Raw genomic sequence first — 13,901 nt, forward strand, 5'->3', positions numbered from 1 at the left:
TTTCAACTTTATATATATTGATCTAATATATTAATATTATATTTATATGATATATATATATATATATGATATTTAAATGATCAGTAATGTATTGTTTTCCTCATTTGCAACATTTACAAATACAAATGATGATAGAATATGGAGAACAAAACCTGCAAACACAAAATCTACAAATGTCTGCATAAATAAAGTGAAAAATATAATAAAAGTGAAACAATAAATAAAACAATAAATAAATAAATAAATAAATAAATATGTAAATCTACAAATTCCTGCAAAAATAAAACAATGAACAAATAAATACACAAATTAATAAACAAATGTATATAACCCAACAAATTCCTGCATAAATAAAACAATAAATAAATAAATATGCAAATAAATAAATGTATATAGAAATTAATAAACTCCTGCATGAATAAAACAATAAATGAATATGCAAACAAATAAATGAATAAATGTAAATAGATTTATATAAATAAATAAATACACAAATTAATAAATAAATGTATATATAATTCTACAAATTCCTGCATGAATAAAACAACAATTAAATAAATACACAAATAAATAAATAAATGTATATATAATTCAACAAATTCAATATATATAAAATATAAATAATAATAGTGTGGTGTAAAAGGGGGGAAAATCTACTTTCCTTTAGCATTTTTTTATTCCCCCAACATCCATGTAATTTATTTAATTATTAATCAGCCCGCACTATTTATATACAGTTGAAGTCAGAATTATTAGCCCCCCTGAATTATTAGTCCCACTGAATTATTAGCCCCCCAGTTTATCTTTTCCCCAATTTCTGTTTAATGGAGAGAGGATTTTTTCTAAATAGTAAATAGTTTTAATAGTTTTAATTTTAGTTAAAACTAATATTTTTAATTTAGTTCATAATAGTTTTAATACCTAATTTCTAATAACTGATTTATTTTATCTTTGCCATGATGACAGTAAATAATATTTGACTAGATATTTTTCAAGACACTTCTATACAGATTAAAGTGACATTTAAAGGCTTAACTAGGTTAATTACGTTAACTAGGCAGGTTAGGGTAATTAGGCAAGTTATTGTATAACGATGGTTTGTTCGGTAGACTATCTGAAAAAAAAATTGCTTAAAGGGGCTAATAATTTTGACCTTAAAATGATTTTTAAAAAATTAAAAACTGTTTATATTCTAGCCGAAATAAAACAAGTAAGACTTTCTCCAGAAGAAAAAATATTATCAGACATACTGTGAAAAAAAATGAATGAATGTGAAAAATTCAAAGGGGGGCTAATAATTTTAGTCTTAGACTTCAACTGTATATATTATTTGCATATTTGTTTATTTATTGTTTTATTTATGCAGAAATTTGTGGGTTTATTAATTTATTTATTTGCGTATTTATTTATTTATTGTTTTTGCAGGTTTCTTCCTCCATAGTAGAAACTATGATATAAATGTAAAACATTTTGTGATCCGATTCACTATTTTTTATTTGTTATTTATTTATTTATTTATTCTGAATCAGTGATTTTTTTTATTGATTATTGGTAGAAAAAATACAATGACGTACATAAAGACAAGTAGCCTAAGACAAATAAATTAAAAACAGCACAGACATATGCTTACAAACAAACAAACAAACAAACAAACAAACAAACAAACAAACAAACAAACAAACAAACAAACAAACAACAGGGTAACAGAAATAAAAAAATGCAAAAGAGATCTAAAAGAGACACAAAGAAAGAATATAATAAGACAGTTTTTATTGCCTTTAGATTAATAGATAGTTCTGGATTGTTTCCAAATATTGGTGTAGGTCAATTCTGGATACAATTTTATTTTATGATGTTTTTGTGTAAGTGAGAGAGCGACGCTGCTGACCCCTGCTGCCAGCATCGCGCAGCTACACTCTGGGCGGATGTGGGATGAATGGGTGGAGAGAGAGAGCGACTGTCTGCTGACGTCCATTGCGAGCATCATCGCATCCAACATTTATCCCAGCAGCCGACTCCACCTCTCCAAAACGGGGGGAAAAAACTATCATTTATTAGGACGAAATCAGAATCAACCGCCCTTTATTGCATTGCGTTTCTTTATTTATTGTCTAAAGCAAATGGAGTTATACGGGAAGGTAAGTGAGAAACGGCGTTGTATCTAGGCTATAATGTTGTTTGGTCGTAATGGAGAGCCACGCAAAAAGAAATAAATGGCTAATTTAGTCATGTTGTAGAAAAAAGGACGTGTTGTTTAGACCTATTTGTGATTTGACAGTGTGCATAATACTGACAGGTCATTAAAAATGTATTAAAATGATTAAAAGCAACATCAGTGAAGAGAAAAGCAATCAGCCGTAACAGCTAATTTATTCACATGAGCTGCTAATTTGGGCTATTTGTACTCTATATGAGTCGTACAGCTGGATATAAGCTCTCGTTTACAGCTCTAATATCTCTTTGTCTACATATCATCATTTATTATGCATTCTATATTTGAAGGCTATTAGCTTATAATATCCATGGCTTGGTTAAAAAGAGACTGACCCCTTTAAAAACGCTCAGATTGGAATGAGACAGGCTGCGTCTCAAAAGCTAGTGAGCTGCCTACCTAGTCAGCATTCATTTTGGACGAGTTTCGAGTTTACAGTGCATTTTCCCCATCTAAGTGTGCAACTAAAGCTCTAACGTTTCTGTTCTCGTCACAATTTAATTAGTTTAATCCAATAGAAAGTTGTAAACAACAAAGAAACATAATTTCTATTTTAAGAAATGTATTTATTTACTCTGTTTAGCTCTTTTTAAAGATTTAACTTTTTAAAAATAATATCAGACATTTTCCCAGTACTGGGTTGCAGCTGGAAGGGCATCCGCTAGGTAAAACATATGCTAGAGTAGTTGGTGGTTCATTGCACTGTGATGACCCCTGATAAATAAGGGACTAGCCAGAAGGAAACTGAATGAATAAATATCCGACATAATCTGTGATCGTTATCACTGGTCATGTCTTTGTTTACACCAGCCATGTTTAAAAATATCTAAACATTGATGAGACCGGCAGACTCAGTAGTGAGCTGTCTACATAGACAATATTTTGGGGGCTTTCGTGTTTGCATGCACTTACTGAACTAATTGCATTTTGGAAAAGATGGTATTAAATGGGTTAAATCAAATAAAACTCTCACTAGATTTCAAGACATGGACAGCTCCTGGTGCTGATTTTAATTTTTTTTTTTGCTGATTGTATGAAGTGCTATCTTAGCCTTAGTTAAAGGGATAGATCACTCAAAAATTAAACTTTCCAGACCATTTACACTGTATAAAATGCTGGGCTGCACACAGTTCCTTCATGCTGTCCCAACACAAATTGATGAAGTTAACTTAATTGCTTTTTACCAATTTAAGTGGATTGAACATAAAACAATTAATTTGTCCCCCCAAAAACCTTAAGAATTGTGTTAATTCAACTCATTTAAATAAGTATTATGAACAAGCAGCAAAAGTCATTTTTAAGTGTACTTTAAGTGACTTTTGTAAGTGTACCTTAAGTGGTTCTATGTTATTCTTTTTCCAACAATCTTCAGAAAGTCTTCCTGTGTTCAACAGAAGAAAGAATCAAATCTTGATGTTACCCTGAAGGCAGTTCTTTGCCGAAACACGAAGGTTTTTTGAGGATTAGCCATGTGAATAAAGGCTTTTTAATATTTTTTCCTCATTTTTCGAGTGCCTTGGACTGATTTTTGCTGTTTATTCTGATTAATCTCTTACCCAAAGAGCACTGACACATTATTTAAGGTACACCTGAGCACTTTTCGTTTGATTTTGAATCAAATCTTTCTTCTGTTAAACACATAGGAAGATTTTCTGATGATTGTTGGAAAAAGCAGCCATTGATATCCATAGTATGAACAAATAAATACTATGGAAGTCAGTGGCTGCTTTTTCCAACATTCTTCAGAAAATCTTCATACATTTTTAACAGAAGAAAGAAACTCAAACAGGTTTGGAACAAGTGGAGGATGAGTAAAGGATGACTGGATTAACATTGTTGGATGAACTATCCCATTTATTGGGATAACACAACTCTCCAACATAGGCTCATTCTGAAAACATGGCCCTATACACATTTCTGGAGATCGTGAATTATGTAGCCAGAAATTTGTATGGCTGCATTTTGTCTTTAAAACGAACGTTACGAAGCGGTATGACGCTGTTCCTATTCGTGCTTACCAGCTGACCGCTTACCTCTGTATGGATGGCTGGGCCAGTTTGTCCAGTTAGCTCGACATGTACGTCAGTATACTTGAGACGCAGAGAGGAGTTGACCACAATGACAGTGTAAGAGTCTGGGAAAGAATGGTTCCAGAAAGCAGGTAAGACAATAAACAGAAGCCAAAAAATAAAATAAACAAGTAAATAACAGGGTGAGAATGTGGTCAAATCTGAAATCCTGGCAAATATCAGGTGAGGGCTTTATAGAACTTTATAAAACCGTCAGTTGGGTTTAGGGAAGTTGGTGGGCGGATCAATCAGTGCTTTTGAAAACACTATTGGTTGGGTTTAGGGAAGGAGGAGGGTGGGTCAGTCGATCAGTCAGTCAGTCAAAAGACAGTGTCCCCTGGTGGATTTACGCGAGAACAGCCAGCGCAAATGACACTCGAGAGAGATATTTGAGATCTCAAAAAGCGTTTGGTGGATTCGCAAAAACAAAATCTGTAAAAAGAACGTACCTCCTGGGACATATTTGGTGCTCTCCAGAAATGTATATAACGTTTTGAGCAGGCCTGGGTTCCAACTCTAAGTAGGTTTCAAGACATGGACAGCTCTTGCTGCTGATTTTTTCACAAAGTGCTATCTTAGCCTTACTTAAAAAATAGAGATGGCGGCACTTCTGAAAGGTTTAAAGTATTTTCCTAATACTAAAAATGAATGGATCAAAACAAACCAAAATTTTGGTCAACCAAAAATGTTTGCTACAAAACTGAAAACCCTATTCTTTTAACCTTTTAAGAGTGTGAAAAGCAGAAGACCTCTTTCTCCTATTATATCACTGTATGCAGCATATTATAAACTAGCTACACAGTATGGTAGGTCTGTAAACCTTTGATCAGGTCATTAAACTGTCTTTGTGTTCTCACAGATGGCTGCTACGCAAGACAACAAACAAAAGGAGAACTCTGATCAAAACTTTGATTACATGTTCAAATTGCTGATCATCGGGAACAGCAGCGTCGGGAAAACATCCTTCCTCTTCCGATACGCTGATGATACCTTCACATCTGCTTTTGTCAGTACAGTGGGCATCGACTTTAAGGTCAAAACGGTCTACAAGAACGACAAGAGGATCAAGCTTCAGATCTGGGTAATTTCTGCCTCATTCGCCAAGCTGAGAATGGCTATGATTTGAAAAACCACACAGATGTTTCATGGTTGATAAAGCACTGAAGGGCTGGATAATCACACATGGCAATGTAAACATCACATGGGGTGATGATTAACACTGGCTTATGGAAAGAGAACATAAGCGATTGTCGCCTTATCCGAGTCAGCATCAGCAAAAGCCATGTGTTCATCAGATCGTGGCACGCTTTCCTATTTTAGTCTTTCGGTGAAAGCACTGCTACTTATAGAGGTGACAAAACCATCATTTCTCAGACTCCAGCGCTCATTCATTCACACCTTTGCTGTATCGACTCCATCTGTCTGGCCCAGACTAAATGAACTATAATTGTGGAGAAACCGAGAATCACAACTTGATTTAAAATAGAGATCACAAATCTCACACCATTCTGAACATTTATTCATTAATCTCTTATTTATAAGGGGTCACCACAGGGGAATGAACCGGCAACTATTGAAACATCTGTTTTGCCCATTACTGGGAAAACTATTGTGAACAGACAAAAAATATGCAAATTTTGACAAAATAATTGTTGCTGCGGTCTATTTTAAAATATGGTTTTGAATCATATGAATAATTATTATTAAAAATTAAGTTGATTTTAATAAGTAGTACTTCATATTATTATAATTATCATAATTAAATGTTATTTTAAATGTTATGTAATTATACCTGGGCTGGTTTAGGCCTGCCATTGCACACTGTTAAAACAAAGATTATGTCCCAAAGTTCCAGTCCTAGCTTCCGGACCATTCCCAATCCATAATGATAACTGAATATAACGTCAACTTGAGAGTTCTTAGCCATATCGGCCTACAAAATATCTTTTCATTTTCCGTTGGTCTTAATACACAGTGTATAACAGGGGGGCCCAAACTCGGTCCTGGAGAGCCGTTGTCCTGTATATTTTAGCTCCAACTTGCCTCAACACACCTGGATTTTTCTAGAAAGCCTAGTAAGAGCTTGATTAGCTAGTCCAGGTGTGTCTGCTTGATGTTGGAACTAAACTTTGCAGGACACCGGCCCTCCAGGACCAAGTTTGGTCACCCTTGGTGTATAACTCACGGCTTTAAATTAGAAAATGATGGAAACTCTTTGGTCATTTTAAGTGAAATGCTAATGGTCTAATCCGATTCAATTATTTATGCTAAGCTAAGCTAAAAGTGCTCCTGCCAGACCCAGAGATCAGATTAAAAATGGTGCAACTCAACAGTTAAAGGAGGGATGGGAGTTGTAAAATGAGTCTATTTTCAAAAAAGTGAAGTGTTCCTTCATTTAACATCATAATACAGGATATTATTATGTTTTTAGGACACAGCCGGACAGGAACGGTACAGAACAATCACCACTGCCTACTACAGAGGGGCCATGGGCTTCATCCTAATGTATGACATTACTAACGAAGAGTCTTTTGCTGCTGTACAGGACTGGTGAGTTGATGTCAATTTTTACATTTCAACTGGAGTATTCAGAGCATTCTGCCAATCCTGGAGTCAGAATTGAGGAATAAAAGCAAAAAAATTCTCAACGACAAGTCAGTGTAGCACCATGTTTCATGTTTGACAATAACATTTTAAGGATTGTATTGGACATACTGCTGATGAAACACTGGCAAAACAAACAACAGACTGCAACTCTATAAATCATAATAGACCTCGTGTATGAAACATTTATAATTACACTAGAGGAGTAAATTCAAAGTAATTTATGCTTAAAACAGACCTTGCATACTGTAACATCAGACTTGATATGTAAATGTGTGTATGGTACTGAAATGACAAAAATTTGTAAATAATTGGGCTCATGATTTTCACAATTGTCACAAACAGCATAATCTCCACCTATAAAATCTATCAAATAAAATAATCTCCACCTATAAAACAATAAAAATATGTTAAATTGCTGAGTATGTCATAAATTAAAGCCTAAAAATAAATATTGAATTACACATGTCCACCAAAGTGTTTTTCTGACCTTGCAGCTTCTAAAATATGTCCAAGTTGTGGCACTTAAAGCACTTTTGTTTTTCCATGGCTGTAAAATACTCAAGAGTAATTCATTTTGAAGACTATTGCTGATTATATAAAAGTGACCAGTAATATTGACTACAGTCATTGTGGAAGTACAGTATGTTTGGTCTGTGTATTTGTCACACCCATCCTCCACTAGTAATCTGTAGCAGATTATTATGCAAATGCAACAAAATTCAGTGTAATAATCAATTTGATCAACAATCAAGAAGAGAACAGCGGTTTTATATCACATTTACACTAGATATGGATCTGTTGTATGATTCATTTGTATTAACTAACATTTGCAAAACACTTCTCATTCTGCTTGTGTTTCATGAATGAGACCCAATGTGATCCAGGAATATAGATTGTGCAGCATAGTAAAAACTGCAGGTCTGTCCCCTACTACACACTGACATTAATGATTCATTGGATTTACTAAAACACTTTTAAGTTAGGTGGTTGCAAACTATTTAAATATGGGATGAATTTAATATGGGATGAATTTAAACAAACAAATGAAACTTAATTTGTTTGTTCAAATTCAGTTCATATAAATTGTTTGCAACCAGTTACATAAAAAAATTGTAAATCTAATGAATAATTTTTTTCAGTGCAGTCTTTTTAAATTCAATATGCTATAACCAGAGTAAAGTCTTGCAAAAAGTAAAATAATGTAATATTTTAGACTCATTTAGAGCATAAAATATGTTATTCTGCAAAAATGGTTTCAAGTGAGACACAGAAATCAGCATTTTATTTTGATATGAATATAAAGTCACAATTGCTCTTTTGATCATTGTATAAACAATTTCTGAATTTCTATATTTTAAGTAGGCTGTAAGTTTACAACAGATGTAGATTTATCAAATTTAACATCATTTACATTCATCTGTGCAACCAAAAGTTGAATTTTCCATAAAGAAAAAAACTGCACTGTATTGCGAGTCTTTGGAAGCCATACAGTAATAGTGTAATGACTAGTGTACTGAAAATAGTAACTAGTTACTAGTTACTTCATTCAAAAAGTAACTCAATTACTTTATTTATTACTTACACCAAAAAGTAATGCATTACTGTTAAATGTAATTTTTGACTTACTTTTCCATTTGAATGCTCCCATTAATACCCTTATAACATCACTTCAGTACTGCATGGAGAATACACTGTTGATCAGCTTCACGGTTTTAATTAATTTGCTTTCTCACAACTAAAACACAAGACAGACTTAAATAAAAGTAATTTTGAACACTAATTTATTTAAGTCAGACCAGCAGCACAAAAATGAAAATATCACAAGGTGATAAAGCCGCTGAATAATATATTCAGAAAAAAACTAAAGCAAAAACAAAAGTTGCTTGAGCATCATAAAAGTTTGTATTTAACCCTTAAACATGTTTCTTCACAGCTTGAGTAGGAAAACTAGCAATAATATACAAACACAAAACCTCTATGAAATAAATAAATGAAAGTCATCTGAATTATCATTCAGAATCAATTTGGTGAAACTCGGCACCAAAAAAAACTGCTATTACAGACAGCCGTAAATGTTATGCATTTTAAACAAAAACTCGGTCTACCTCATGCACATTCGGTCTCTCTCGCGCACACAAGCGCTTGATGTACCTTGTGCGTGTTTGGTCTCACTACTTTCGTTTGACTTTTGTCCAGTCTGGTGCCTTATTCACGATGTCTTCTTTATGGTGGCTGGTTGGCATCTACCCATTCTACAATGCATCGCCGCTGTAAACAGGAAGATGTAGGCTGGACTGCACCTAAAATTAGTTCACTAATGATTGATCATATTGCTGTAGTGAAGTTAGTAAAAAAACAAAAAAAAATTCAAGTCAAACTGTGGTCTGAAAAAAAAAAAATACAATACTGTGAGAGCTTTTGTAATTGTAACACTTGGAAACGGCCGGAAATCTAGTGTAGTAATGAAGTGGCATTAGATGTGTGAATTAGAGAAGATGAAGAGACAAGGGATGGGAACATAGAGGAAGTGTTGACATGACGTTCCCATTGATTCGTTGAGACATGATGACATGTTCATAAAATAGAGCGGACGGAGTTTTTGAGTCTGGCACATCTTGTGCTACTGGCAGCTCAGGCAGTGGCATTTGTCCTGACGACAAGCGTGTCTGCTTGCTTTTGTCTCGTCTTGTGTCAGGGCGACCCAGATTAAGACATACTCGTGGGACAATGCACAGGTGATCCTCGCTGGAAACAAATGTGACATGGAGGAGGAGAGGATAGTGTCTGTGGACAGCGGCAGACTGCTGGCAGAACAGCTCGGTGAGTTAACAAAATATTATATAGAGTCATTTAAATATGAAAAACTGTATTTCCTATTATTTCCTATAATATTTTTCCTCCTGGAGAAAGTCTCATTTGTTTTATTTTGGCTAGAATAAAAGCAGCTTTTAAAAAAACACACACAAAAAAAACCATTTCAAGCTCAATATTATTAGCCCCCAAAATTTTATTTTCGATTGTCTACAGAACAAAATATTGTTATACGATGATTTGCCTAATTACTCTAACTTGCCTAATTAACCTAGTTAAACCATTAACTGTAAAAATATCTAGTAAACTATTATTTACTGTCATCTTAGCAAAGTTAAAAGGAATCAGTTATTAGAAATAAGTTATTAAAACTATTATGTTTACAAATATGTTGAAAAATCTTCTTTCCATTATACAGAAATTGGGGGAAAAATTAACAGGGGGGCTGTTAATTAAGGAGGGCTAAAAATTCTGACTTCAACTGTACGCATCCCTTATAAATGTTTGGGGTTGACTTTAGTAATTCAAAAACAAACTGAAATTTGTATTAAAGGGACAGTTCACCCAAAAATTACCTCATCGTTTAGTCCCCCTCAGGTAGTTTTAAGCCTTTATGATTCTTCTGTTAAACACAATAAAAAGATATTTTGAAGAATGCTGGTTGCTGGCACCCATCGACTTCCAAAGGAAAAAGATTACTCAATGAGGGCTTGCAACCAGTATAGTGAACAAGTGAAGGCTGAGGAAATGATGGCAAGATTTTTATGTGAACTATCCTTTTAAGTAGATTTTTAATAAAACATATAGATTTAAAATGAAATATTTTCATTCGATTTTGAAAAGAAGTAATAACGTTAAAATCGGTTATAACGTAAAAAATGGTTATAGATAGATTTTACAACATACGACAGACATTTTTTAAAAGAGCTATATCTTGGCATTGGTTGGGGCCCCTTATTTCCCATAGGCCCTAAGTGGCTGCTTATCTCACTTGTCGGTCCGCCCCTGGAGGTCACCACAGCAAAATAAACCACCAACTATTCTGGCATATGTTTTACACAGCAGATGCCCTTTCAGCTGCAACCCAATACTGGGAAACACTCATACACGTATTCATTCACACACACTAATAGACTATGGCCAATTTAGTTTATTCAATTCACCTATAGCGCATGTCTTTGCACTGTGGGGGAAATCTGGGCACCTGAAGGAAACCCACACTAACAAATGCCAACTGGCTCAGCGGAGACTCGAACCAGCCACCTTCTTGCTGTGAGGCGACAGTGTTCTGGAAACTAATAAAAATATATTTGACATGATAATTAGTCTAATTAGGCCTACCTTTATTTTATTCTATTACCCTCGATGAATATTACTATTTTGTTGTTATTTAATTAATAGCTTAACCTTACTGATTTCTGTTAGTCACACTAAAAACCTCACTGTTAACTTTAGCCAACTATAAAATGACAGATTTATAGTAAAAGGGCTAGTAAAATCAACTCACACTCGCAATTTTATTTAGGTAAACAAAACTCACAGAGCTCCAGTCGTGACTCAACCAAACTAAAGCACTTTGCTTTGTTTTTTTTTTTTTGTCGGCCAAAAAGTTGTCGAATGTCCGCCATGACACTATATTTTGATAACTTATACCCTATATTTCGAAAAGGTTGACATTAAGTTGGCCTACTGTAGGCTACACTTACCTTAACTCTTTCTCTCCCAAAAGGATTTGAGTTTTTCGAGACCAGTGCGAAGGACAACATCAACGTGAAGCAGACTTTTGACCGCCTAGTGGATATAATCTGCGACAAGATGTCCGACACTCTGGAGGCCGATCCTGCGGCGGGCGGCGGGACTCCCAGCGCCAGACTTACTGAGACCCCTGCACCCCCTCAGCCCTCAGACTGCAGCTGCTGATCGGCTCAACCTGCTCCTGCTCAACCCCCAGCCCCGACCTGGCTTCAAATCCTCGTTTTTCGGTGTTAACGACATAGCGAACTAGCAAGATTGTGCCAAAACACACGTGTCAAAATCTTCTTTAATGCCATGATTCCAGTCCGCAGGTCTTCTTTCAGGGGTTGCTCATGTTCCTGTACCGCAATATCTCTACTATTAGTCATTTTAGCAGAGCTGAGGTGAACTTTAGACGCTCCGCAATCATTCCCATGTCTCTCAGGGGAATTATAAACTTCTGCAAATTTATAAATTCTAACTTATGTGTAACCTATATATTGAGAGGGTGTCGTGACCGAGTTTTACTGGACCTGTTTGTATGCGGTTGAGCGTGACGGAGAAAATGACTGCGAACGCGAAAAAGTGTGGAGAAAAAAGAAATAAATGTGGCCTTGAAACGGTTTTGTGGTGTAGATCCAGTCTTTTACACGGAGCTGTATAATAATATAATATACTAATATTGTGATTATAATTAATTAATAATAAAAAGGGCATGCAAAACAAACGAACGAACAAAAATAGAAATGTAGCCTACATCTAAAGTAAGTGACTGAAATAAAAAGAAAACGAATAAAAGGATTTAAATAAAATGCTTAAAAGACTGTGAAAAGTAAGGAATAATGGATAAACAATTATTCTGTGTGCTCTAGAAGTCGCTGTCCATTTCCAAAGTGCTGAAATAAACCTTATATGTAGTGTTTTCCAGAACGTTTAACCCAATAATCATCATCTCTTGTGGATTAGCAATCGAACTCCTACCTGCAGACAGAGGCACAAAAATTGGCTGGAGAAAAAAAAACTAAAGGTAAAAGAACGTAAGGATATCCATAAGAAATCCAAATACGATGGAAGTCATGTGACAGATTAAAAAAAGAAGTGTATCCCAATTTTTCCCAGTCTTACGTAGTCATTTAATTTAGATGAGCATTTCTAGTTTTGTTTAGTTTTCTGCCCTTTTTATTATTTCATTTATACATTTATTTAAAAAAAGAGTAAGAGTGTACAATAAAGTACAATATAATTTGATATTTGCCTCAATATATACAAATGATATATTTCAAAAATATTGCAAAAATGGTTGTTTATATTTTTTCAACCACTACAAATATAGGCATATTTAATGCATATAAATTAGTCAACATTTGAAGTGGATCAAAACCTTTTAAATTGTCCTAAAACTACTGAAATACAGGCCCATAGCCAGGGGGGTTCGGGTGGTTCAAAAGACAGAATTTAGTCATTACATAAGCTCATTTGTCCCATTTTTCACTATTAAGCCATCATAAATTGTACAAATAACCGATAGAAGACAGCTTTAAGAAAAAATTATTTTTTATTATTCAAATGGTCAAATTCTGACAGGGGAAAATTGAATGAGCTGGCCAGTTTGTTATTTGCCTCTAGGCTACAGTTTTTAGTTTAAAACAAGTTTTAACAGATTCCTCATTGTTTTTCTTTCTTTCTTTTTTTTTAATGATGATAAATTGATAATAAATTTTTATATTTCTTTATAAAAAATGTAAATGCTAATCTCATAACATTATTTATAAAACTGTAATAACTTACAGTTTAAATGCACATATATATATTAGGCATGGGCTGGTATAAGATTCTGACGGTATGATAACCTTGGATAAAAATATCACAATTTCACAGAATCACAGTATTGAGATTACTGCCCTAAAATTGGTTCTTATAAATGTCTGAATAAAAAAAAAAAATTTCCCCCTTTGAAAACAATCTATTTTATTTTTTGAAAAATGTATGATATTTTGGAGCAGTAAACATCTCAAAGCTAAATAATTGAAATTAATCATTGACTTCTGCTGTCTTCATTAGTTTCAGAAACAATGATTTCTTTACAATTTAAAACAGCGTCTTTGGTAATATTTTCCACTTCTACTGTTGTCCTAAAATAAACAAAAAAAAAATGTAAATAAAAAATCTTACACATACCTTAATAATGGTATAGCAGAAAATGTTGATGGTTTTAAAACCTTGACTCTTCCAAATCACGGTATACCTTGAAAACGGTTATCGTCCCATGGCTATACCCCATGAATATTAGCTACAGTTTTATAGGCTTTATGTTCCTATATGGCCAACCCAAACTCATTCTGTTTATGTAGCCCTATATATATTCCTGGGGAGCGGCAAATATGTACCAGGAGGTACGTTTTTTTAAAAGTTTTTGTTTTCGTGAATCTACCAGAGGCCGCTGTGTACACTTTTTTAGATCTCAAATT

At 34.1% G+C, this 13,901-nt stretch overlaps 1 protein-coding gene across 1 annotated transcript; it reads left to right on the plus strand.

Annotated features, from left to right (window-relative positions):
* Window positions 1-1,964: 1,964 nt before the first annotated feature.
* Window positions 1,965-12,048, plus strand: rab3c (RAB3C, member RAS oncogene family). Its single transcript, XM_056463860.1, has 5 exons — window positions 1,965-2,138; window positions 5,141-5,362; window positions 6,713-6,831; window positions 9,584-9,708; window positions 11,429-12,048. The coding sequence occupies exons 1-5, from the start codon at window positions 2,121-2,123 to the stop codon at window positions 11,617-11,619; spliced, it is 675 nt and encodes a 224-aa protein (XP_056319835.1). The 5' UTR covers window positions 1,965-2,120; the 3' UTR covers window positions 11,620-12,048.
* The last annotated feature ends 1,853 nt before the right edge of the window (window positions 12,049-13,901 follow it).

Source organism: Danio aesculapii, chromosome 8 (assembly GCF_903798145.1).
Source record: "Danio aesculapii chromosome 8, fDanAes4.1, whole genome shotgun sequence".
Taxonomy (NCBI): Eukaryota; Metazoa; Chordata; class Actinopteri; order Cypriniformes; family Danionidae; genus Danio; species Danio aesculapii.